At 39.4% G+C, this 26,666-nt stretch overlaps 2 protein-coding genes across 5 annotated transcripts in view; both read right to left on the bottom strand.

Annotated features, from left to right (window-relative positions):
- Window positions 1-932: 932 nt before the first annotated feature.
- On the bottom strand, window positions 933-21,279 carry BDH2 (3-hydroxybutyrate dehydrogenase 2). Its single transcript, XM_019738908.2, has 10 exons — window positions 21,187-21,279; window positions 18,225-18,316; window positions 17,248-17,326; window positions 15,431-15,527; window positions 13,662-13,770; window positions 8,445-8,505; window positions 7,331-7,444; window positions 4,171-4,229; window positions 3,508-3,600; window positions 933-1,496 (listed from the first exon to the last, which is right to left on the bottom strand). The coding sequence occupies exons 2-10, from the start codon at window positions 18,294-18,296 to the stop codon at window positions 1,443-1,445; spliced, it is 738 nt and encodes a 245-aa protein (XP_019594467.1). The 5' UTR covers window positions 18,297-18,316; window positions 21,187-21,279; the 3' UTR covers window positions 933-1,442.
- Window positions 21,280-25,834: 4,555 nt separating this feature from the next.
- Window positions 25,835-26,666, bottom strand: part of CENPE (centromere protein E) — a 64,898-nt gene continuing 64,066 nt past the window's right edge. For 3 of the 4 annotated variants that reach the window (XM_019738883.2, XM_019738884.2, XM_074322870.1), the window contains one exon: window positions 25,836-26,343. In XM_019738883.2, coding sequence (XP_019594442.2) covers window positions 26,249-26,343 — 95 coding nt within the window. In that variant the 3' untranslated portion in view covers window positions 25,836-26,248. Of the gene's footprint in view, window positions 26,344-26,666 lie in introns of all 4 variants that reach the window. The other variant, XM_074322872.1, reaches the window with a different exon arrangement.

Raw genomic sequence — 26,666 nt, 5'->3', positions numbered from 1 at the left:
TGTTCATAGCTATACATACGAGTATACATGTGCACTTGCTTACAGCATAAAGTACTTCATAGTGTACTTATAAACTACAGCGTTCCATACCTCACCTGATAAGAAGTTACAGCATTTTGATACACCCCAAAGAAACCCAGGTCTTTTGGCCCAACTCCTTAATTTCAGAAACCAGAAAACTGAAATCCAGGATAAACTGGTTGACTTGGTGTAGGTTACAAACCAAGCTATCTGTGATCCAGTCGTGGAATGTCTGGTCTAGAACCCCAAAGCAAATCTTAAAATCAGTGGACTCTGGGAATGCTAGTCAAAATATCCTTGCAGTCAAGTTTAACTCACTTTTATAAACTGCAGAATTTTCTTCCTCAAACATAAAATGTTATCTGTTCATTGTGCATTTCAATATTTCCTTGGTATTATTAAGGCTCTAAGAGAAAAGTCTAAGTGTTACTGCTCATTTATTGAGTACTGTATACATGCATCATACCATTTGGTCTTTTGAAGTAGTAACAAATAAAAAACATACAAAACCCTATAAAGAACAAGAAAAAAAACTCTTTGTAATAATTTCTTATAGAATTACCATCAGTGAATTTACTAAAATTTTTTCTTGAAAATTTTCTTTTCTTTCTTTCTTTGTTTCCTGTTACATGATTCATTTATATTCATTGATCCAGAGACTTTCTAAATTTCATATCCTCTTATCTCTTATCCTGGAATGTGGTGAAAAAAAATCTATACTTAATCTAAAAAAAAAAAATCCCTCAAACTGACAATACTGCCAAGTTAGTTAACTATATTTTCTTAGGCCCATGAAAATATCATTGCTTATTTTAATAAAGATTTTTTACTTAGACTAAGAAGTTAAATACCAGAAGAAAATAGTACTTAATTATAAGTGATGACATCCATTAAGTATAAACACCTGATGATTATTTTATATAACAGATCAACAATACAGTTCTGAATCTAAATATCTTTCAGTGTAAGTTACTGACACCAAACTCCTTACCTCTGGTATTCAATTATAATGGTAAAATTTTAAAATCACTATCCATATACAGACCAATGCAGAATTCTACAAAAATATTTGAATATTGGGATATAGAGGTAAAATAGACATTAATACATTTTTCTTAAAAACCTTCCTTTTTTCTTTATATTCACAGTTTATGTGCTTACAAATTGAGGCTTATTTTTAAAACTATTCATTTGCAATGAATTCATTATCTTTCATGTTATCTACAATGATTTCAAAACAGATTAGAAAGAGATTAATATGTTTAAAGAAGCAGACTCTTGTGAATAGAATAATGCCATCATTAAAACGAGCTTGTTTTGATTACTATGCCATTAATAGGAAAGACATGGGTGAGTTTTCTTCATCACCAGGTTCCTGGTGGACAGGAAGAGTCTGCCTTCCCAGCAAGGAGATCCAGAAGTCACAAGCTCCAGCCTCCATCGATGATGACAGGGTTACCTGTTACGTAGGCAGACTGCAGTGATAAACACAAGGAGACAACAATGAACCAGGTTTAACACAGGTTGTGTTTCTTCAATCTTCTATGACTGACGTAGCTAAACAATTTACTCTCATGGGAACAGGAAAACTCAAACAGAATTTAGGAAAATCTAAATTAAATTTTGGATGATTTAAAACTGCCAAGTGTTCTTGTGGTCTGCAGTTAACCGGCCTCTGGCTGGTGTTTTAGCACATGTCACATTCTATGTAAGGTCTGTTAGGTGTTTCATCTCAGAATCAGAACATTAAGAAGTGAAGTGCTCTGTAGTAATTTCTCAAATTAGGATAAATTGTAGGCTATCATAGTACATTTTCATTTTGAAACTCAGAACTATTCTAAACTGGCTGAGTTTTATGCCACTAATAAACTTTTGAACATAATCAAGTGTGTCAGTCATAAAGGGATCAAGTCAATTACCAAACGAAACAACAAAAATATTGTATATATAACTACTCAATATACAGGTAATTCTAAGAGCTGAAGCACAATAAATGTGTTTTTAAAATGTTTATGAAGAATAATTATTATAATCTAAACTATGAAAAAATATTCTATACTAGTTTAAGATACCCAAATCTGTGCACAACTAAAAAAGTTAAAATAAATAACTTTTTCTACAGAATTTTTCATTTTCCAAAAAATTAAAGCTAAAATGATTCCTTGTGGTAGAGGTTTAAAAATCTTTTAACTTAAACCTGGATAATAAAGACTCAAATTTGTGTTCTTAATTTTAAATTTATCTAAAGCTTGAGACAAGGGAAGAAGTAGGAAGGAAAGACATAATATGAGTACAGAAATTTTTAAAGTTCAATCTATGAAAACTGATCATATAATGTAGATAAACTAAGGTGTTTTTGGTTCTTTTACCAAGAAAGGACCCCAATTCTCCCAAGTTTTGTTGTTGTTTACAATGCAAGCTCTCATATATATATATATATATATATATATATATATATATATATACACACATATACATATATATGTGTATATATGTATATATATATATACACACATATACATATATATGTGTATATATGTATATATACATATATATAGTGTTTTCCCGAAAATAAGACCTAGCTGGACCATCAGCTCTAATGTGTCTTTTGGACCAAAAATTAATATAAGTAAAAAAAAATTATAGTAAAATAAGACATATTAATTATTGCTCCAAAAGACGCATTAGGGCTGATGGTCCGACTAGGTCTTGTTTTTGGGGAAACACAGTAACTGATCAGTGAATGATACTCCCACCTACTCCCCTTTCCTTGTCTCTTCATACATTACAGTTCCCTGATCATGTAATATTCAAAGACATAAAATAGAGGGGGATGTTCTTGTGCTCTATGTCATATATATATATATATTCTGCTACTGCAGTTGTATGCCATTAAAAAATATACAGTAGCCATTAAGGAAGAAAACCATTGCTAAATAGATGCTAAGTGGAAAATAGATGCTAAGTGGAAAGAGAATTAGGAATTTCTATACATGATGGCAAACAAGTAAAGAATTCATAGAAAAAAATACCAGTGGGAGTCTCCCACACAAGGCACCAGTAAAACCAAAAACACCAGATGCCAAATCTGTGTCACCTGGACACAATCTGGTTACCCTCTCTCCTTTTTACCTGAAACTCATAATTTTGGAGGTTCATTTGTTTGAATTACATTTAACCAGGGTATACCCAATTGTAATTTTTGAAAGCAATTCTGTCTTTAAAAATCTAGCAATTTAATTTTTTTAACCCTCCATTTCATTTGCTACAAGATTTAGTGACATATAAAATTGAAAAAGGAAAAGCCATCAGCTCAGATCCAAGTGGCCTTCCTTTGAGCAATTTAAATCAGAACTTATCTCTATCTAGTAACTGTAGCATCTTAGCATATATATGCCAGAACTCTCTAAGATGACATTTTCTGATAATCAAATAGTGGCCAAATATGATTGAGGATAATGAATTATTGGGAAGAATAGTGCTTACTTCATCAGAAGCCAAATACACGCACAGCAGGGCTATTTCTTCTGCAGTTGCAAATCTTCCAGTCTTCTGTCTCTTCAGAAAATTGCTCAGTGCCTGTGACCAGAAAGCATACCAGACATCTGTGATGTAAGCTGAAGTATGAACTCACCTGCAGCTTCTTCTGGGGGTCAAAGGCAAGATGAACCTACACAGGTACCACTGGCTTGCCTTAATTACTCATGCATGATACATGATACGTGAGAATATTAGTAGTATCATTAATTGTGGACTAAGCAGACCAAGCAGGCCTATGGTGACTTCGAAGCCACTCAAACTATTTTGCTATGCTAACACGGACAGACACTGCAACAGATCAGAAAGTTAATGTTAATGAAGAGAGCTTTTTTTTTAAAGTTGTAAAATACACATAATATAAAATTTACCATTTTTAAGTGTACAGTTCAGCAGTGTTAAGTACATTGACAGTGTTCTACAATGAATCTGCAGAACACATTTCGTCCCGCAAAACTGAAACTCTGTACTCATTAAACAATAACTCCCCACTCTCCCCCACTCCCCCAGCCCCTGGAACCACCCTTCTACATTCTGTCTCTCTGTTTACTCTAGGTAAGGAAGAGGACAGTTTCTAACAAGATTGAAATGCATTGAAAATAGTAGATGTACCTCTTCAGGATTTGGTCTGGCTTGTATTCTTTCTTGCAGAGATGGGGTATCAACCGTTCCTAAATCAAAGGGGGACATTCAGCTTGGTTACTTACTTTAACTGAAAAAGAAATTGACAGTTAATGATATGGAACATATAATTATGATACAGCAATTCTTCTCCATGACTTAGAATGACAGTTTTACCTCCACGTACTTGCTCTTTTAGTTAGTAGGTTTGTAACTTCTGTAATAACATTTCTATGATTTTAAAAAACACAGACTATAATTCTCTGTGACATGAGCCAGGGACTTGGTGAATCACTCAGCATTCCCAAAACATATATTTTAGTCACATTACATTAACATGATACTTTATGGATTTTAAGCACTTTTACATGTATCATTTCCATTAATCCCCACAATCACCTTGAGATTAGATAAAATCATACAAGTACTTTACCAACAAGGATCTAAACTGCCTTAATCATCTCAAAAGCATTCGTGCGGTCAAGTTCAACTGCATGACTGTCACAGTTGTCTGTAGTTTAGGTGGTTCTAAATTTTCTTCATATCTTGCCTATTTTCAGTGGTTTCAAATTCCTATTTTTAACCACTGTTTCATGTTTCTCATCAGAAATATAATTTGAAATTATTTTATTTTTAAAAAAGCATGACACCGCAAGTTTTAAATCCCGCTTAGTTCACACTCCTACAGAGAAAGTTCCCCAGACTTTTTTGTTCACTTATGTAATCCGTAAATTCTCTTTAGAGGGCCTTTTTTTCTGACTGACAGTACGCCAGGGACCATGTGATCTTTCTAAGGTCACAACAAATGATTTTACAGTCACACCCTCAGCTTCATCTTTAGACCACGCTCCTGAGATTTAATGTTTGCTCAGAAACCATTTCTTAATTTTATCATCATTTGCCATTTCTCTGGAGAGTCTGGGAATCTTTAGATTCAGCGAATCCTGGCTCCTTTATATTTAACAGCCTTTTCTTTAGCTTCTCTCCCTCCCCTCACGTTTTACTACAAGCGGGCAGCACTTTTCAACACTGTGGGTGGAAACTGCCTTAGCTAGATTACCGAGTTCATTAGGAATGTTTTCTACTTTCCACGTTACTGCGGGCCATAGTATTAAAATACTTTCTGAAACCACATAATAAAGATCCCCTTGTATTAGTTTCTGATATTTTCTTCACTTCCCTCATCAACTGCCTCCTTAAAATCCCGAATTCTACCAACAGTGTGTTCAACGCACCTAAAGCTTTCACTGAACAGTCTCTTCAGAATTCTTATAGCTTTATCAGCTTCCTTGCACAGACGAGAATGAGCGTCATCTCTCACACATGGCTGGTATGAATGGCCATTAAATGAAAACTGTAGAGCAAGCCTTGCCTTCTACTTAATTCCATTGTCACTGGACTCTGCTGTGTCCATGGCACAGACTGACACACCATGCCATAGTCTACACAAGTCTAGGGGTGAGGAGTTCTGACTATACAACCACCAGCACCATCCCAGACACAATCATTCTTCATCAGGTTTTCTTCTGTGACTGGTTCAGTGAGTCACAGCTAGTTCCTTGTTGCAGGGAGTTTGATAACATATTTTCCAATCTCCTGAAAAGTCCAGCTGCTAAAACAATCATATTTTCCAAATCATTTTGCCATTTATTCCATTGGGTAAATAGCACCAAGAATAGCCAGACTCAAGTATCACCAGTACATATGCTAAAACCCAGTGAAACTGTCTCTCCTGTATCCTCCTTTTTCTCAGTGTTACCTGTGCTTATCTTTCTAGTCCACGAAAAATTAAACAGAACACCTCAATCATGGCAATTCTGTAGCTTGAAGGGTACTTAGTAGTTTTCCCTGTTTAATAAGCCAGTGGTTTTTCAACCTGAGAGGATACATCAGAATCTCCTGTGGGACTTTTCAAACCACAGGCATATGTTGTTTTATTGTGCTTCACTTTTTTGCATTCCACAGATGTTGGGTCTTTTAAAAATTGAAAGCAAGAGCCTCCAAGAGCAAAAAGATTACAACTTGCATTATTTCAATACTCGCTTTATTGCAGTGGGCTGGAATCGAACCTGCATTACTTCCAAGGCATGCCTGTACTGTACACAGTTTTCCCTGTCAACTCCTTCCCCAAATTGTGGCATACCTTTCAGGTTTGGAAAAGTCCCACAGGTAATGGTGAAATGATATGTCTGCCTAACCCCTCAAACACCAGTTGTGATCGACTGAGAGAAACTGGATATGCAATATTTAATTTCTTTTCAGGGAGGAAGTTAGTAATTGGTCTTAGGCACCTTGTATTCATTGAATAGGCAGAGTGGGGTGAAAGGGCATACCTACCTAATAGACACACCCACAGTGATTAAGAGAATGAGAAATTATTCCTAAGAAATAAGTTATTGAATGCTTTTGTTTGGACAAATTTAATGTCCTTTCTACTAAAAATAAGTTCTGCTTTTCTCCTTTCCTTTAAACAAGAGGTTGGCATACTTTTTGGTAAAAAGCCAGATAGGAAATATTTTTAGCACTGAGAACCATTTGGTCTGTTACAACTATTCAATTCTGATGGTGGCACAAAAGCAATCCTAGCCAACACATAAACAAACTGTGTGGATGTGCTCCAATAAGACTGTATTTACAAAACAGGTGGTGGCCAGATTGGGACTGCACGCCATCGTTTGCTGACCCCCTTTTTTATGGCATAAAGGGAGGTGTTACTCTGTCCTTTTAATTTATGGGCCACCCAGGTGATTTCCATGACTCAGCAGCTGCTCTGAAGGCTCCTTTTACTTTCTTCCAGCTGTCCGGCGAGCATGGTCTACTTTTCCTCTTTCCCCTGACAAGGTCATCCCTGGTCTGGTTCCAAGACATCCAGCCCTGGCCAGTGATGTCTCTGAACTGGTGGTTTAGAATTGCCCCATGTGAGTGATGTTAAACACTTTTCATCTGTGGCTTATTCCTAATGACTTAGCCTCTCTCTCAATTTACTGTTGGACTGTTAATAAGCCTAGGCTCTTTTTCTCTCGAACTTTTCCTTATGACAGGATACAATATAACACGGGCTATACAAGCTTATGTAGACACGCGTATCTCTCACAATTGCAATGGGGATGTCAGAAAGGACATGCTCACAGCCCTAACGTGCCAAACTCACCTGGACACACACAATTGCACCTGATACCCTGCTGGATGAAGTCTGCAGCCACAGACTTTGTGAGGCCAATCACAGCTGCCTTGGTTGCGCTGTACACACATCTATTCACAACTCCTGAGGGGGTAGGGAAGGTTCAACAATTGAAGGAATACAAAAAATAGTCTCCTTTAAAAAGGGAACACAAATAAGTGTCCTCAGTAACCATTGTCATGCTTCCTCCCACCTCACCCTTTTTAAAAATAGATAACACGATTTCTCCCTTAATAGAGCTAGCTTCTGAATTTGTGAAAATAATATCGGCACAACTCAGCTGAGACGTAGGTGTTGAGATGCTGCATTTAAGTGCCTGCAGTGGTCTTAGTTTTTCACCATCAGTTGGCAGACCCCTGAGGCAGATTCCAAAAGAAAATCAGGGTAAAGAAAAACAAAGCAAAACAAAACAAACCAAGAGGTCTAGGCATTTCTTGGCATTCCTCTCCTGTGCAGGCTTAATCCGTGTGTCCTTGCAAAGAGCAGGAATGTAATCTCAGCAGTCGCTATTTTATTTTAAACTCACAAATCCATCTGTGCCAGTGTGACATTACCTCCATTTTACACTGCAATCCTGGCTCTTCCACTTCTCATGTAGGGCCCAGATCAACTGTCTTTGTGAATCGCTCCTCAGAGTCACAGGCAGTTAGCTTCCCGGTATTGTGACAGCACTTTGCACAAAGTTCTGTTGTAATATGTACTATCACACTGTAGGTGTGTGTTTGCCTGACCCTCACCTCCCAGGGGACTGTGAATTCTGTTGGAACAGGGGCACATAGTAGGTGTTCAATACATCTTTTTTGATTAATTAAATGGATACATGTTTCCTCCTCCCAGTTTGTTCTTCCTTTCCATATCCATTAGAAGGAATGAAAGGGAGGGTGACGCAAACAAACTTTAATTTTATGACCGCTTCACACCTAAGGCAAAAGGACTGGGAGTTAAAGAACTTAATACCGATTTTTAAAAGGCAGTTTTGAAGTTATGTGTGGGGTCCATGATCTCTGCTATGCTTGTTCTCTAAGCCCTGAGTTTGGGAAGGTGTGTGAGTCTGTGCATCATGATCCCAGGAAGACAGACCTACCCTTGATGCTGGAAGCCACAGAGGACATGTTGATAATGTTGCCAGACTTCTGAGCAAGCATCTGCCAAAACACAACAACAACCAAATGCCACTCTGCAGGATTAAACTACTACCTCTTTAAAAGATTTGCATTTACTTGGGGTTTGCAGAACCATTTTGTTAGCTATTAACACTAAGCTCTGTGAAGGAGTCTCACCCAACATTGCTGGGAATTGATGGCGTGTGCACACACTCACTGGCAGCGAGTTCCCGGGGAATTACCCCCTTCCTGTGGCACAAGAGCATCAGCAAGACCAAGACACCTCTGAGCTAAATGGAATGCGAATGAACGGTCATCCTTACTGTGTGTTCCTGATGGTGGAAAACTCTTACTTCACTCAACATGGTTATTTGTTGAATACCTACTGTGGTTAGGTATTGTGTTAGGTCCAGGAGATTCAAAGGTAAATGACAAAAACCCCACCTATAGACAGCTGCCAGTCCGACTGGATTGGCTGACATAACTAGCATCCAGGGCCAGTAGAGACCTTCACAGAGAAGAAGGTGGTGGTAGGAAGGGACTGATTCAGGCTGTGGGACAGCCAGAGGGCTTCTGGGGAGGAAAAACGTGGGTTGAGTTTTGAAAACTAGAGTGTTAGAAAAATAGAAGAGTATTTTAAGGAGAGAACTGTATGCATAAAGGCTTTATCATGGAACTGGAGGAAGGAATGGGTCTGGCTGGAATGCAGGCTGTGCGAGGAATGAGGCTGCACAGGCCAACAGGAGCGAAATTTAGGAACTTGGGCTTTCCACTGAAGGCAACAAGGTGGTGACAGTAAAGGGTGTAAGGCAGGGGAGGAGTGATCAGTTTAGATTTGGGGAATCTAACAATGGCTCTAGCATCCTGGAGAGACGACCAATGGATGCTGAGGCAGTGATTTAGGAAAGGGGTGATGGAAGCGGAGATGCAGAAATGTCTGTGGGCAAAGAGATGGAAACAGTTGAGGCAGTAAGAGCAGGACCTGGTAAATAGTTACGGGCAGTGAGGGCTGCCTCCCCCACCTAGGGCAGTGCTTCCTAAGAAGGTCTCCCTCAGAATTCCCCACTAAAGTATGAACTTCGTGAGGGGAGGGTCTGTGTCTGTCTTGTCCTACTAGACAGGGCACACAGTAGGTGGTCAATACACTTTGATGAATCACCATCTCCTGAGGTGCCAGTTTAAAGTGCAGATTGCTGGGTCCTGCCCCAGATCTAAAGGTAATGAAAAAAGCTGCTATGGATTAAAAAATGTTTTCAAATGAACTTATACTTTATTATTAATTATAACATGTATGTTTTCAAGATAATATACCTATGTGCAAGGGCATGGTTACCCGTGAATGTTTTGGGGGAAGAAGCGAGAGGTGGGGAGAATTTCTGCCTAATGGACACTAACTTTTCCTTGAAATCAGAGGCTGGGAGGGTGACCATAAAGAACCAGGGACACAGTGGACACCAGCGAGTGGTGAAGAGTTAAAATAATTGCTGGGGAAATGGAAGAACCTACTAGAGAAGAGAAGGAAAACCAGGGTATGCTCTATCACGAAAATCAAGTGAAGAGTTTCTAAAAAGAGTCTCAATAGGCATTGTAAAGGGTCTGGAGGGAAAAAAAAATCACTTCTGTTGGGATGAGTTTCTCCAGCAGCTTTCAGAAAAGAGGTGTAGGACTGGAGCAGGTGACTCATAGGGTTGATCCCGGAGTGAGGCTGCAGGATTATAGGTTTCCTTGTGGTATTCTTCTTACTTTCTGTTTTGACACTTAGCTACAAATTGTACCTAAAAGCTGAGTCTATAAAAACCCTAAAGCATTGTCAGATGGACTAACAGAATACAAGGAGAGGCTGAGGTGACCCAGCCGTCAAGGAAGATGACAAGGGAGAAAATATTTACTCCAACTTGTTTATCCATATAATAGAGGATCATAATGAAATAGGGTCCTCATAATAAAGTATAATGGTGTTGAAAACCAAGACTTGAAATTATTCTTTCTTACTCAATTTATTGAATAACATAACCCTATTTATTCATTTATTTCTCCAGTTTCATTGAGCTATCATTGTCATGTATAACCCATTTTCAATACATATAGACCACATAGAGTCCAATTTAAAACCAGGGTGCCAAAAAAATGTACACAAGTGGACACTTTGGCCAACGTTGCTCAAGCAGTAGTTCGCCGTAATCAGAAGTGTCTGGACGCTGATGGTAACCACTTTGAGCACCTCTTGTAACTGTAGAAGTCAAACGTGACTTGTATTCATCTTTTGTTATCAGTATATATTGAGTATTACAATTTTAATACAGTTTTCCTTTCTTAAAAGGTGTATACATCTTTTTGGCACCCTCTCTATATAACGATGGGCTATTAAATAAGTTAAGTCTCCAGCCTTCTGAAGTGTAATAACTCAGGCAAAACTTTAGAATTTGGGCACCTAGGAGATGGTGGTGCGGCCCCTAATGCTTGTACTATCCATTCAACCCATATTCTAGAGCCCTGCTGGTTCTAGAGCCCATAGTCCTTGCCTCCTGTACTGCCTTCTCACCAGCAGCTCGGTACCTGCTGTCACGGTGTGAATCGTCTTCTTGGCTCCCCATGCAATGGTCCTCTCTGGCGAGCACGACTACAAATATAAAGTGAAGTGCCTGGTACGTACCGTAGTGATGCTATATAGGGCTGATGGCCCAGAAACTCAGGTGGGGGTTAGAGAAAGGCCTCCAAACATTCCCTCTGTCTAGTTAGTCCTACTCTGACCCAGCCATTCTGTCCTCACTCACCAGAGCTCAGCTCCTAAACGTGGCAGACCTTGGCTTCCGAGTCTTCAGTGATTCTGTGCCTGACCTCCAACTGGATTGATAACCTAGGCAGGTTTATTCATTCAATAGATGTTTGCTAAGTACCTCTATGTGCTAGGGGCTCTTCTAAGATACAGGAAGGGGAGCAGCCCCCACCACATACCCAAGACCTCCGGAATTCTTGCCGTAATACATCTCTTCCATTCTATATTGGATCTTGGGTTCTGCATTGACCTCTTCTTACAGTATTTTCAACTTGTTGTCTGCCTTTTGGCTGGTCTTCCAGTTTTGGAATGGCTTTCTTTCTGTCTATCCATGAATCAAAAATTCCTACAAGTGTTCCTATGTTTGACCATCTGACCTTTCAGATCTGCCTAGACTCCAAATCCTGGCTTCCCCTGGAAAGTTCTAACCTGGTATATGTGCGTCATGCTTAATGAATACAGAGGATCCTAGACAATTTGGTCTGGAAGGGATTGTGTCACCCTCATTTTAAATAAAAGAGATAGATGCTGAGAGGGTACAAGTGCCTGCCATCTCCCAGGTCATGGGAGTGCAGGCCTTGCCAAGGTCTTCTGAGGCCAGGGTCAGGTTGTTTAGGGTCACCTTTACAAATGGCACTGACTCCTTCTGATTCCCCATCCTAGTCATTAATATCTCTTGGGATTTTTTTTTTTTTTTTACTTTTTACAAATCAGTGTTATTGGCTCACATGGATTATTGTTATGATGCTTTAAATCATAGACAAACTCACTAATTTACAAGTTAGCGTTTGGCATTTAGAAGGTAACACTTACTTACAAGTTTAAATTTCAGCTTCACTGTATCCCACACATATTTCCTTCACTGATATGTGTAAAGCTTTCCAGACATGAAGTAGGCTGGTTTGACAAATGCATACATGTGCAACAGTCTTGTTTACTGTGACCTATACTTTCCCCTTTCACCGTAGCCTCTGATTCTCTTCCATTTCCTATGCTAAGGATCAGTCTTAGCATAGGATACATTCAAGTTCTAAATAATACAGATTCTCATGAACTTCAAATAAGCAAAAAAGGCAATTAAAATTTTTACCTGTTCAACATTCTGTGGACCCACCCAAAGATCCTTCTAGGCGCAAACAAGTAGATTGAAAAAGTTCCTTTGTTACTAAGTCAGTTTTTCTAATTTTCCTTTTAATATTCATCTGGATCCTTCTTGACCTTAGGTTGAATGTTCAGAGCAATGTACCAGCCCTGCTTTGCATTAAAAAGCTCTTCTCCTTCCCTGGGTTGGGCAGCATTCAGTATGTCAGTCATCTAATCCAGCTGGGATGGAAGAGAAGAATGGCTCGTCTGCTTTTCACGAGGGTTCAACTTACAGTTTTGAACTGAACTGATTCTGTACTCTGTCAACCCCTTTCACTGTCTGAGCCTGTGCTGTCTATTACTATAGGCTTACAAGACCATTTGAAGTTAGTGTTTTTCATATTTATACCTCCCTTCCCCAGAGCACCTAGTGTGGTGCTTTCTATCAAAACGTACTTAATGCTTATTAGTAAAGTAAAATAAACAACATTGATTAGTTGTGTGAAGGCTGGAGAATTCAATGGTAGCAGATAGAAGGAAAACTCTCTTTAGCACACACTCTCTCCCACCTCTCTGGTATCTCTGCAGCTCAGCTAAAAACAGGAGTGCAAGCAGAATACTCAGGGTACAGAGAAGCAGTAGGGTACATCCATCCAATAGGGTGTGTTCCTAGGCCGTGAAATTCAAGAAGGGGCCCAACTTCAGTGTTTGAATCCTGGCTCTAACCACTTGCTAGTTACGTGACGATCTTGGGCAAATTACGTAGCCTCCCAGTTTCATCCTCTGTACTGTGGATATGAGAGAGTGGCATCTAACTCATTGGACTGTTCTGGTGCCACGTGCCTCCTTGCCGTCCCTCTTCCTGGAGGCCTCTCCCCAGATACCTGAATGGTTAGCTCCCTCACTTCATTCAGATCTCTATGAAAATTTCACCTTATCAATGAGGCCTTCCTGGGCCCCACTGATATCCTAGCTTCTTTTTCTTCAGAGCACTTATAACCACCACACATGGTACATGCTCATTTGATTAAATATTATCCTATCTCACCCCTCAACAATGGGACTTCTCTTATGGAGGGACTTTGTTTAGTTCCTGATGTGTCCTCTGCACCAAGAATAAAGCCCGGCGCAGAGAAAGTGCTTAATATTCCTTGAATGGATGAACTGGAAGGTTCAATGAGTTAATTTATATTAAATTCCTTGATATAAATGTTCAACACAGGTTAGTCATTATGCTAACTAATTTCATGCCTCAGTGCATGTGGGGATCCTTTCTAGACGGCAACAAGAAGATCTACTTATCCAGTGGTGCTTATCCTAGAGGCGGTGGCCTTCTTACTTTAGGAAGAAATGCCTTGATCATCAGGTACATGCTGCGGACGTTGAGGTTCATCGAGAAGTCCCAGTCTTTCTCTTCACAGTCCAGGATGGTTCCGTGGTGGACAAAACTGGAACAGTGATTCAACGGTGGTGGTGAAGGGGGAGGAGAATAATTTATAAAGACTTCTATCCATGTTCTCATCATTTTTACTGTCATTTAGTGACTTAAACCATTGTCCCTTCCCTTACCAAGAGTTTTAACAGTTCCAACATAATATTAGTCATTAGGTTAGTAAGTATCCAAACAACCTAAGCTAAATACATTTATTTGAAAACAACATCCTTCTTTTAAAAGAAGAGGGCAAGAGATTCAGGCTACGAAACAGAAGCAGCTGTACACCAACTACACAGGACAGATGGCAAATAAAAAAGGACACCTGCCCTGACTCCTATTTCAAGAGCAACAGTGCCCTCCGTTGGCCCAGATTTAACATTGTCAAGGGCAAACAAAATTGCAAGGAAAACAAACATCTCCGGGGAGCAAAGTAATATTGCTAAGGTACAGTTGTAACATATTGAATAAGGAAAGCAGAAAAAATTAACCTTCCCTCTTTTTCAAGTCACTCTTCCTCCAGGAAGCCTTCTAAAAACTGGAGTCCTCATTGATTTCTGTCACCTGGCAGAATTATGTAATCAATGAGAAACTATTGTTGGTTGTCATTGCTGTCATCCACTTCAGTGGAACCACAGCAAGAACCACAGGCTCTGTTTCTATATCCCTGACTTAGCTGAAAGTTTAATTGATGCTCAAAAACTAATTTTGCTAGTTGATTCTTTTTCACGGCTCTGGGTATATTCTCATATAAAGGATGAGCAGGTTATTTATAAAATAGACGATCACAAATTGTTGCTTAATTTAACCCCCATACGTTGTAACCCATGCTAAACTGTGGGCAGACCAGGATTTGCACCCTCCCCCCACTCTGAAACACGGTTAGGAAGAACCACAAAAATATATTCGAAGGCTCTAGGATTTTTCTATCCGTGCAGCAGTGCCAATGTAAGAAAAGAGGTCCATGAGAAAAGTGGAACTTCAGAATGTATTTACTTTGTTCAGGTGTAAGCCTCCATTGTACTCATCTCTGCTGTCCCGCCTGAGAAGGGAGAAGACTGGCAGTCACTGTGTTTACATGCAGCTGCTTCAGTTCCAGTCTCTTATCATTCACGGGGGTTCAATAAGTTTGGTACCACCCTAATAAGTTTAATTAAGCCCTTCTTTTTGTGCTGTCTATAAAGGTACAACAACAAAACTTCTTTTGCTGGGATTTATTGTCCCAATAAGAAACACTGAGCTTGGGAGGTGTAAAGAACTTGCTATAATATTGTGCCAAAAAAATTGGGAACATAACGCATTTCAATAAACTGAGTACTTGGCGTCTAGTAAATATACTTTGTTTTAAAGATACTCTACCGGAAAACAGTTTTTCATTTTATTGTATAAGTGCCAGTGGAACATTAGTGACAAGTCCACTGGTGTAGGCCTGTTAACAGCCTTAAGACGATCAATATTTTGGATTAGTATAAATTGTCTTGATTAGATCTTAACTGCCTTTAGGCCCCAAGCCCAGGTCAATCTCTACACTTGTAATACAAATTCTGTCCAGAATCCAGCCACATTTCCCAGGAAATATATTATGGTTCATGATGAATAATTTGGCGATATTATCTTTTAATAAGTCATGGCAAACATTCTGTAAGGAGAGTGAAATCAAAAAAGGTCTGAATTACCCAGCAACATTAAAGAGAACATCAAGTCTCTCAACTTCATTGGCAAACTGATCAATTTGTTTCTTCTTTGTGACATCAAGGACCCTAGTGTGAATACCTGAGAGAGAAAACAAAAGACACTACTTATCTATACCCATAAAACGTGTCTAGCCTAGAAGACTAGCTGTTTGGAAACGTGAAGACTGCAGTATCTGTCCAGTTAAGCTTCACAGGATTGTTGACCATTAGTAGGGTCCTAAGACTCTCATTAGTAGAAATCTTCAAGTCCTCCCAACCTGGATCTCCCAGTAACATATCTCTCTCTCTCCCTTTCTCTCCATTCTCTGAATTGAAGAATAAAGGTCTTTTCTGAGTAAAGACTTTAGAGTGCAGTATGCATGATCTACATTAGATGTTTCTCAGTAAGCCAGCAGTAATGACTGAAAGTGGGCCATGTTAGGCCATTCTTTCTCCCAGAGGTTGAGTAACTGCTACAGAAATTCTGAATTCTGTCTGTGTGACAGGGAAGGGCAAAGGTAGTGGGAAAAGAGATTGTTTCTCTTTGTGAGTTTTACTTTTATGTCAATTCCATGATTTATTAAAGTGACTCTCTTGGTCAAGTGTATCATCACTTATTTTTTAGACTAAATTGCAGGAGAAGAAATGAGAGGTCAGAAGAAGGGATGAAGCACTTAAAAGCTTAAGAGCTCAGGCATGAGGTCTGAGAGATACACACTGTACTAGTTCCAAAAAAACTCCAAAACTTCTCTAATGAAAGCAGCAGTCATTATCTTTATGTCTTTTTTTTAAAAAAAAACAACAACTATGATTTATTTTATTATCTTTTGGATGTAGGAATACAATATGAATAAACAAAGAAAGGGAAGACTGAAATTGAGTGTGAGAAAGCCCTCATTCCCTTTGTGCTTTTCTAGTACAATAGCTTTACTTTGAGTTGTTGGAATGAAAATTCAACACAGTCTAATTCAGTTAACTAAATCAATGAACTAATTGGTGTTTGATCCTGTAACCTGTTCTGTTTTGTGGGAACAGCTAATTTTCAAATGACTTCTCTGTTCTGATTTCTTTCAGAGTAACTCTAAGCGAAGTTCTCTGATGTTGGAGTTGGGTTCAGTGTGGCAGAATAAGGGGCGATGCACACCTAAGTCACTTGGGTAATTTCTTTGGCTTCCTAATCATGACATGTGATTTTAGGGCTGAGCTGTCGCCTTAGCCAGTAGCCAGATGTGGCTATTGAGCACTTGAAATGCAGCTCTTCTGAACTGAAATGGGTTGTGAGTGTAAAATATACATGGATTTCAGAGATTTCATATGAAAAAAAGATTGTAAGATATTCCATTAATAATGTTTGATTATGTGAAAATGATAATATTTTAGATGTATTGTATTATATGAAATATATATTCGTAAATGATTTTTCGCCTGTTTCCTTTACATTTTAAATGTAGCCACTAGGAAATTAGAAAACTGAACATGACACATATGGCTCATGCTGTAATTCTATTGGACAGCACTGCCCTTAGAGGAGGCGGGCACGCGAGTGAAGTTATTATGAAAAGTTAACTGTTAAATTTTCACATGTAATCTTCTTATTGGGTACTGAGTCCTTCAACAGGTTGGATAAATAAAATTTAAGTCTACACCTAAAATTTTGTTTATACATTTAAGTGTGCATATTTTGCCTGTCAGTTCACAGAATATAAATTTGATATCAGAGTCAGGCCCTGAAAAGGAGGCCAGTGGAGCTCAGCAGCTAAGCAATCCCCTTTCAGCTCTGCAGACGTTGAATCCCAAGTTTAAGTGACTGAGTTGCTTACCCGGGTACTTTTCCAGTTCCTGAAGTTTGGACTCATTGATATCTGTGGCTATGACTTTGGCACCTTCTTTTGCAAAAGCCTGGTAGACACAATGCACAAATACATCTTTTGTTTACTAGGTTTAACTATTCTCATGAAGGGAAAGCCATTTAGCCTTTTCCCTTTTATCTTATTTTCATTGTTTTCCCCCCTATAAAGCAGGTGGAATTTCAAACCATCTACTCTAACCTCACCCTTCCCATTGTTATTATTTTTATCATTAATTAGAACAATGTGACATATATTGTGTTTGTCATCTGAATTGTCTCTTTAAATAATATCAAACAAAATAGTGTTTTTAAAAAACTAAGACTCTGTTATTAACACCTCTCAAAATACTATTCTGTGATTTGATAGACTATATTCTATTTCTGAGCAAGTTCTTAATATAGTTCATTTCTTATTATATTCCAAATAATCAGAGAAAAATAGGTCATTTCAACACTTTTCCTCCTAAGAGTGTATTACTGTTTTCATAAACATCAAACCATACCCTGCCATTATACTTAAAGTGCCTGATTTGCTCAGGTAGGGGGTATAATGTGTGAGAAGGGGATATAAGTTAGAAGGTGAAGGTAACCAGATAGTCTTATAACTCTGAAGTCCTTTATCTGAATTGACATAATTTCAGAAATCTATGTACTCCTGTAGGACCTCTGCAGGAAATTTTTTATGGAGCAAAGAAACTGAGGCAGAGACATAAGTTTCTCAGAGTCAAAAGTTGTTAGTGATGTCACATAACAAACATGTGAGCTATTGTTTCCTTCATCTGCCTGGGATCAGGAGTAGTGACTTTTCTTTTTTTAACTTTAGACAACAGAAGCACAAAAGTCAATAATAAAAAAAAAAAAGTAGAGCAGAATTAAATAACCATGGAATCTGTCTACATAATTCAATACCTCAACAGTTAGTGAGCAAACAACGAGATGGTTACTTACTAAGGCAGCTGCCCGGCCGATCCCCTGAGCAGCAGCTGTCAGGATGATGACCTTTCCATCAAGTCGACCCATAATGGAACCTGTGGTTTAATCTAAAGACAGGTGTATTTAATGGCTTACCCCGTGGCACCTGGCCCTATGCCGGCAGTAACATCTAGAATGAATGGTTCAATATACACCTTTAAGAACTTGAAGACAGCCCCTCTGTACAAACAGTCCCACCATCTGACTTACTTACTCTAGACACCTAGCCTTGTGTATCAGAAACATTTAGTTAGCATAACCCACTGGAATGATAACTGGGGCAGAGAGACATTAGGCTTTAACCTACCTTTCGTTACTTCAGTACCTGGAGAACAGGGCCTCTGATGTTGGTCCAGCAGGAGTGGAATCCTTCCCCTGACCACCTCCACTACCTCCCCACTTTCGCAACACACACTGCTATGGCGTTGTATGTGTCTTTACTACTCGGGCTGTGTCTCACTTTCTTTCCTGTAAACTTTTGTCAGGGTTTGCACTATCAATAGTCTGTGGTTTTTCCTTGTCCCTGGGAAAGATTTCACAGTTACCTTCAGAGACTGATTGAACAAGAGAACTGGAAAATCAAATCATGTCAGTTCCCCCATTTTACAGGTGAGGAAACTGACCTGACCTACTCAAGGTCATAGAGCAGGTCAGTACCATAGCAGAGCCAGAACCAAACTCAGGTATTCTGACTCTTGCTATGTGCACATTCCAACCCACAATGCTGCGGATCCTCTTTGAAAGTTTAAGCATGCAGTAGTGACTCTTTAACAGACACAATTACTAATTCTTAACAGAGAGGACTGAGAAATTCTGACATAAGGGAAATGTGATGCGCGTGAGATATTTGGCGAGTGCTTGGATTGTAGGTCTCAGGGTGAGAGGAATGGTTAGTGATGAGGTTGGGGGCGGTGATGCGTCAAATGATGATTTAATGAGGCTGTTTTCAAGGAACCAGGTTCTGTCTCTTAACTCTGCGGTCCTTAATGTGTGCCTCAGACCTCACACCAAGTCACAAAATGGCTGCTACAGCCCAAGGCATCATGTAAGCATTCCAGGCAAAAAAAAGGGGGTGGGAGTGAGGAGTGAGTTGGATGGGTGTTGAGTGAACAAACTTAAATAATACGAGCACAAATAACCTACACAATCACTCTGCTCAGTTACCTGCCTGATGAAGTACAGGTAGCTAGCTAGTCTTGCCTAGAGGGCTCACATGATCTAGTCTTTCTTTTTGAACTTATCTCTGTTCTTTTCAGCCACACTGGGCCTTTTGCTGTAAACAAAGGACACTTCCCTTTCAAGCCCTCCCTTTGTGGAAGGTCCACCTGCTGAGGGGCTAGTGACTCCTGTGGGAAATGAGCACTGAAGGATTAATGGAAAGAATGTGACATGATCAGACATGTGTTTTAGAAAGATCACTGTGGAGAACAGACCTGGGCAGGGAGCCACAGGCAGGAGCAGAAGGGGTGGAGAAGAGAGTATTTCAAAGATGAGACCAGGCCTGGTCACCAATGCACTAACTTCAAAGAGATGTGCTTTATCCAGTCTTGCACAGCTATGAATTCAAACCCAGGCCTGCTGATTGCAGTTCCGAGAGAAGCCCTGGTTCATTCGCACACCCAGCGGACCCCAGGTGGTGCTAAGGGCCTGTGCCTCCGGGACCCCAGCTGGTAACTGACTAGCGCCCGGGTAACTGACCACCAGCCCACCGCTCCGAAACCCATGGCTGAGTTGGTGCTGAGGCCATTTTCCTGTGGGCAGTGCATGAGTGTGGCACGAACACTAAAGCAGACCCATTTCTAGGCGACACGGCCCTCCTCCCACCGGTCTCCCGGACCCTCCCGCAAACCTCAAGGCCATCTGGGTGCTCCCACCCAGTCGGGTGTCCCGCTCCCTCCCCCGCGGGCGGACTTCCGTCGTGGTTTACCGCTGTCCCAGCCCTACCTAGCTCCCTCCTCATTTTCTCCCACATCACCGTTTCGCCTAATAAAATCCATGCCTGTTTAACTCTATCTTGGAGTCCGCTCCTCGGAGGGCCCAACCACGCGTTAGAACTACCTCCAGGGAACAGCGGACTTCACAGATGTTCTCTGATTTAGTTCACATGTGTTATGCGGCAGAAGCTGGGCTTTTATGGTACCAGTCTTTCTTTGATGCAATGAATTTGCACTGTTGTTTCTTTGTCCTTACACGAGTGATACATTTTCATTTTAAATATAGAAAGGGTTAAGAGATATATTCAATATATACTTTAGAAAGTAAGAGATTCCAGTAATCTTTACCCCACCCAATCTTGAGCATGGTGTTTACAGCATTGTCATTAGTGACTTTTGGCGCACGGCACTGCGAAGGCACATGCCAGAGTCTGCCTCTGACACTCAGAGAAGTATTTACTGAACAATCGCTGAAGCGCCGAGCAGCTGGTTTGCTTACTCTGAAAACCTCCCCCAAGCTGGCCTCCTTGTCTTTCTGGGACTAGATTTTGGAGCCAAAGCCTTACTATTAGATAAAGCTGCACCATCAAATTAAAACGGATTGATTTGGGGAAATGAGTGCAAACGTGGCCTGAAATGGTAAAATAAGGCAACTTTCAATACATCCAAAGTGAAAACCACACATGATGGCTTTCTTACTCTCAATGTTGGAATCAAAATGTTAATTTCGGGTTAGCTGAGAACAGTAATTTCAGGAACTCTATTTTTATAGGCCAAGAAGAAAAATGTTTACGTAAGACAATGTAAAATCCTCTCTTCTTTGGCTTTTTTGAAAAACTAAATATACCAGAGTTTCAAACTTGGTAAAAACACACCCTTATCCTGACATCCCTACTAAGATTAATCCTGAAAGAGGTAATGTGCAGAACAAAGCAACAACTAAAAAATCAACCTCCCCTTTTCCCAGTCCAAAGTTTCATTTAAAATATATTAGGAAATCTTACTTTAGAGCAGCAAGTGGATGGCGTCCTCCAGATCACTGAGCGAGCAACAAACTTGAGACTTTTGTACAGAAGCAAGTCAGGTGCTTAATAGAGTGCATGCTGGGATTTGTAGTTCAGGTTCCTTCAGTTTTTCTAAAAGGTTTCGCACGTTCGTATACCGTCTATGTGTACATGCTGCCATCTAGTGGACTCAAGTAGAACTGTTAACTCCAAGTGAAGGTGAAAAGTGTAAAAGCATTTTTTACCTTCACTCTAACCTCTCTAAGTCCTTGTCGTTTGTTTATACCTACTATGCGCTGTTCTGGGGATACTCAAGATTGAATGAGCCACAAACTGCCTGTGGAAGATAGCATAGCAACAAAATACAAGGAACCCAAGTAGTTGGAGATACTGGAGCCTTCCTTTCTAGCCCTGGACCTACAGTGTTTTGAGGGAGGAAAATAAAAATTCTCCCGTGTTTAAGGTATAGTTGTGGTTATATTGTCACGCTCAGTCTGTTCTAACACTAATACATGTTTAGTTGCAGAATGCAACTGAGGGGGAGAGGGTGAGGAACTTCAGTGAAAGTACATTTGGATACAAGAAAAATCAAATTTGGCTGAAGAGAACAGAGATAACAGATGAAAAAGAAAGGAATAGATCATGTGAGTACTCTATGCTAAGCTTAATAACTTACACTGTATCAGGAGTGTAATTGGGCAGAGTGATTGTGTAGGTTACTTGTGCATGTACTATTTAAGTTGGCTCACTCAACATCCACCCTGTTCACTTTCCTTTGCCTATTACTTTATAATGACTGGAAAGCAAAACTCAATCCCTAGCCTTCTTTGTGGCTAGAGTTGACTGGCCAGTGAAATGCGGGCTAGAATTTCTGAGCAGGGATACCCTCTTAGAAAGGTAAGCCTTCTCTGAAAGGCTTTTGACTTTTGCTATTTCCCTTCTACTCTCCTGGAATGCAGCTATGATGCCTTGGGACATAGCAGCCATTTTGTGTCTTGGTGTGAGGTCAGAGGCACCTATTAAGGACAGCAGGGTAAGAAAAGGGACCTGGCTCCTTGAAGACAGCCTCAAGATAAGAGCCCTAGACTAAATCCTCTGGACTTCTTATGTGAGAAAAATAAACTTTACTTTTTTTTCTTTTAGGTTTTTTTGTTCTTGGAGCTAAGTGTATTCTTAACATAGTGGTTAAGAACAAACATTGTAGAGTCAGAAATATGAAGGTAGGTCCCACATTTTGCCTTCCATAGTTAACTAAGTCACTTACCTCCCCAAACCTATTTTCTCATCTGAGAAATGAAGGTAACCATAGCACCTACCTTAAGGGATGGTGTGAGGAGGGACTCAGCATGTAAAACCATCAGCACAATATGTTACATTTGTACTTAATGTTAATAATTATTAGAAATTCAATTATAATGTGTAGTAAAAATTGTCCTTTAAAATTTTTTTTAAAACCCTGACCTAGTTTCTGAATATGTCCACATAAGGTCTTTGGTAAAACTCGTCTCTCATTGCCCTATCGCTGCTTCTAATGTTGGGTCTAGTGAGCTGTAACCACATCTAGATCTGCTCCTTGCTTTAATAATGCCTTTTCTTTGACTTTTGAGGATTTTGGAATAGACTTTTTCGTGAGTATGAGTTCTCTAATCAAGGCCAAGTCTTATACTTTTCTTGATACAGCTTTCTTCAGCCTTCCTTCTTCCACTGATCTTCAACAATAAGGCTTACTCTACAACAGACTAAGACATGTGATTTTGCAAATATTTGCTTACCCATCTGTATTGCCAGTGGACTAAATTTCTTCAAGACTAGGAACCATATCATTTTTACCCTTACATTTGTGGTCAGCTCATATTAAAAATATATCATTTGTTTGTTTTCCAAATCAGTGCGTGAGTTCCACAAAGACAGTGCCTTTTGGCACTTAGACCAATGATCAACACACAGTAGACAGTCACTTAATATTTGCTGAGTATGAATGGCAGGTTCCTAATAAATTTCCTGAATATAATTCTGCCAGACTCTTAAAAAAATCTTTCCTATGCACAATAACATATTTTGTCTTCTCTGGTCCTGACTTTACTTTCAGACCGTTTAGTATTGTCTGATCATACTACTGCTTTTCAGCATTGTTCCTTCACTATCGTATGTCATGATAGTAAACACACAGGTAAGAGTTAAGAACCATTTTGAAGGAGAGGTCAACAAGATGGAGGAATAAGAAGTTCCAGCTCTTTCCTCCAGAGACACCGACTTAACAATATGTGGACCAAAATACCTTTGTGAGAACTTCAGAAGCCAGTTAAGAAGTTGCAGTATCCTAGATGAGGGCAAAGCTGAGAACTGCCACACTGAAACAGACAAGAGCCAGTTCACTTCCCCTGCCACCATCCCTGCCCCTAGCTAGCCCAGCTTGGCCCCTGGCCCATGGATTCTTCTCCATGGGGAGTAAAGGGAGAAGAAAGTTCATCCAAAGATTCAACATTTTGGGGGGCTGTCCAAGTGACTGGTTTTGTCTCGCCTCACTTGCAGTGCTGATTGAACTGGCATGGTTTTGCACCTGAGGGCCTGCAGCGCTCCAGACCAAGCTCTGTCAGGAGAAAGTGCCCAACTCACAGCTTCATCCTTGGGAGGGAGGGAGGAGAACAGAGTGTGTGACTGGTGTTTCAGTTTTTTGGAGGGTTGCCCGAGGGACTGGTCTCTGTCTTGGCTGACTTGGGGTGCTGATGGAAGATGTAATTTGGATGCCTGGGGCCAATGAGAACAAAGGAGAGTGGGGTGGCTTCCTGCTGCAGCACCAAAGAACCTGCAGTACTGCAGACACACACAAGAGGAAGCAAGAGATTATGAGCTCCTGGAAAAAAAAAAAAATTGCAAACCTCCCTAATTGGCAAATTACATACTCAAGCCCAGAGTTCACATCCCCTAACCCCCAAAAGGTTTCAGAGGCCCCCAGAATCTAACCAGACTGACTGGTGAAGGTCTTCCCCTCTATAAAGCAGTCCATAAAAATTGATGAGGAGGCTAATTTTTTGAATGCACAAAATTCAGAAAAAAAAAATCAAGAAAGCACAAAAAGAAACAGAAACATGGCCCAATAAAAGGAAAAAAATAATTTCCACAAACCAACTCTAAGGAAATGGTGAATTACCTGACAAAGAATTCAAAATAATAGTTTTAAAGAAGCTCAATGATCTGCATGAGAACACAGATAAACAACTAAGTGAAACGAGGCAAATAATGCATGAACAAAGTAGGAATATTAACAAAGACATAGAAACTATAAAAAAGAACCAAACAGAAATTATGGAGCTGAGGAATACAATAACTGAATTGAAAAACTCACTAGAGCAGACTTGATCAAACAGAAGAAAGGATCAACAAAGTTGAAGACCCGTCATTTGAAATTATCCAATCAGAGAAGCAAAAAGAACAAAAAGTGGAGAGCCTAAGGCACTTATAAGACATCAGCAAGTGGACCAATATATGCACAATGGGACTTCCAGAAGGGAAAAATATTTAAAGAAATAATGGCCAAAGGCTTCCCAAATCTGAGGAAACAAATAGACTTCCAAATTCAAAAGTTAAGCAACATATTACTAGACTGGATTCCTGATGATTGATTGTATTTTTAATGGCCTTAAAGTAATTTTATTAGCCAGGTGTTCTTACGTATTTTGCATTACTTTTACTCAGTAGAGGAGCAGACATTGTAAAGAATCAAACCTGCAGTTCTGTTAAAGTGTCTTGTTTGGGTAAAGGTGAAAAGGAGGAAAGACTCCCAAGGGACATGTCTGGGGCAGAGAATTGCAGGAAGGGAGAATTTCCCTTAGCCTTAGAGAATTCTTATGGATTGTAGTATGTTAAAGGAAAATATCCAATCCATAGACTTTAAAATGATGACTATAATGCAATTCATAATTTCTTCCTTTGAATTAATCTTCTTACCAAAGAGCCAAGAATGCCTTGAAATCACTAACTCTGTTCTGAACTCTGTTCTGCAACTTGTTTTATAAAATATTTGATATAAAATATTGGATACTCTCTAAAATCATAGCTCTTAACCTCTTACAGGGCACAGATCCCTTTAAGAATATGATAAAAGAAAGTATGAACCAGAGTATCCTAGAAAAATGAATCCATACAACACACAAAAGTTAACAATTTTTTCAGAAGTTATACAGACTGCATGAAGCCCACCCATAGATGCCTTACATATATGTGGGGACCCCAGGTTTAGAAAGCTTTCCTTTGATAGAAACTCTGGTGCTGTTTCCTCATGTCTAAATAGAATAGGTAGAGTAAGTGATTTATGAGGTTCTACAGCTGGAAGTGAAGTGCAATAGAGTACAAAGTCCAATAACAAACCAACTAATTTAAAGTGCTTGTGTAGGAAGTGGGATGGGAAGGGTAACAAAAAAGTGAAAAGGAACTTTTGTAGTTACAACAGTAAAAGATAGATTAGACTAAGAAATGAAGATTATAGCACTTGCTATCCTGTAGCAACTTAAATCCAGAAAGCACGTGTACATTTTCATAGCAAAATTCTGAAAGTCAACAAAGAAGAGAGCCAAATACACCCTGAGTCCCCCCACTAAGAAACCATTAATTAATATTACAGGAGTTGTGATTTAGTACTAATTAAACATTTTATTAAATGTTCAAGGTATTAAAAAAGGAGTTTACAATTTTGTTAATTACATGAAGCTTTATATTAATTTATGTATAATGTTTTGGAATTATCTAAGTCATATCTGGACTTTACAGAAATAAAATTGATACATTTTAGATTAGCAATTTCTTTCAATAACTTTATTCTTTACAAAATAAATAAATAAGGCAATTCAACTTCTAAAGTCTTACCACATTCAAGGAGACAGTATTGCTAACACCATTCTACCTTACTGGAATGCATTCATCTCCTGTCCTTTCACCTTCCCATTCTAGTGGCAAAGTGAAAACTGAATTGAAATTAAGTTGGACTGTGACATCATTGCCAGGGTTGGAGACATAAAGTAACAATCAAGGAATGCTGGGCCCAGAAAAGTGTCATAATTGGAGTCTACTGAATCTTGCACTCAGGCACATCTTTTTCTGAGAAGGCCTGCCCGGCATGTGACTGAGGATCCACATTCTCTGCTCCAGCAGGTGGTTCTTCTGAGAGGGGAAAAAAAAAAAAAAAAAATCAAAAACAAAAGTAATCTTATTTTAAAAATACACAAAAAACAAATCAGCTGGAAACGGAAAAGATGTTGTTAAGACAGTAGAAATATGAAGAATGAAAAGTGGCAACATGGTCATTAACTTCCTCGTGTTTGGTCATTAAAAAGGGTATATTTCACCTCATCAGAGTTGGAGTTTATTCCCTATTTTTTTTTTCCATAAAATGAATTGTGAGAAAAACTATGTTTTACATAAGACCAAGAAGTAATAAAGTCTTATTTGGAATTCATAACTTTGAGATTCAAAGTGAATCAAAT

Source organism: Rhinolophus sinicus, linkage group LG02 (assembly GCF_036562045.2).
Source record: "Rhinolophus sinicus isolate RSC01 linkage group LG02, ASM3656204v1, whole genome shotgun sequence".
NCBI classification, from domain to species: Eukaryota; Metazoa; Chordata; class Mammalia; order Chiroptera; family Rhinolophidae; genus Rhinolophus; species Rhinolophus sinicus.
The sequence above is the reverse complement of the archived record's forward strand: the minus strand, read 5'-3'. Positions and strand labels throughout refer to the sequence as shown.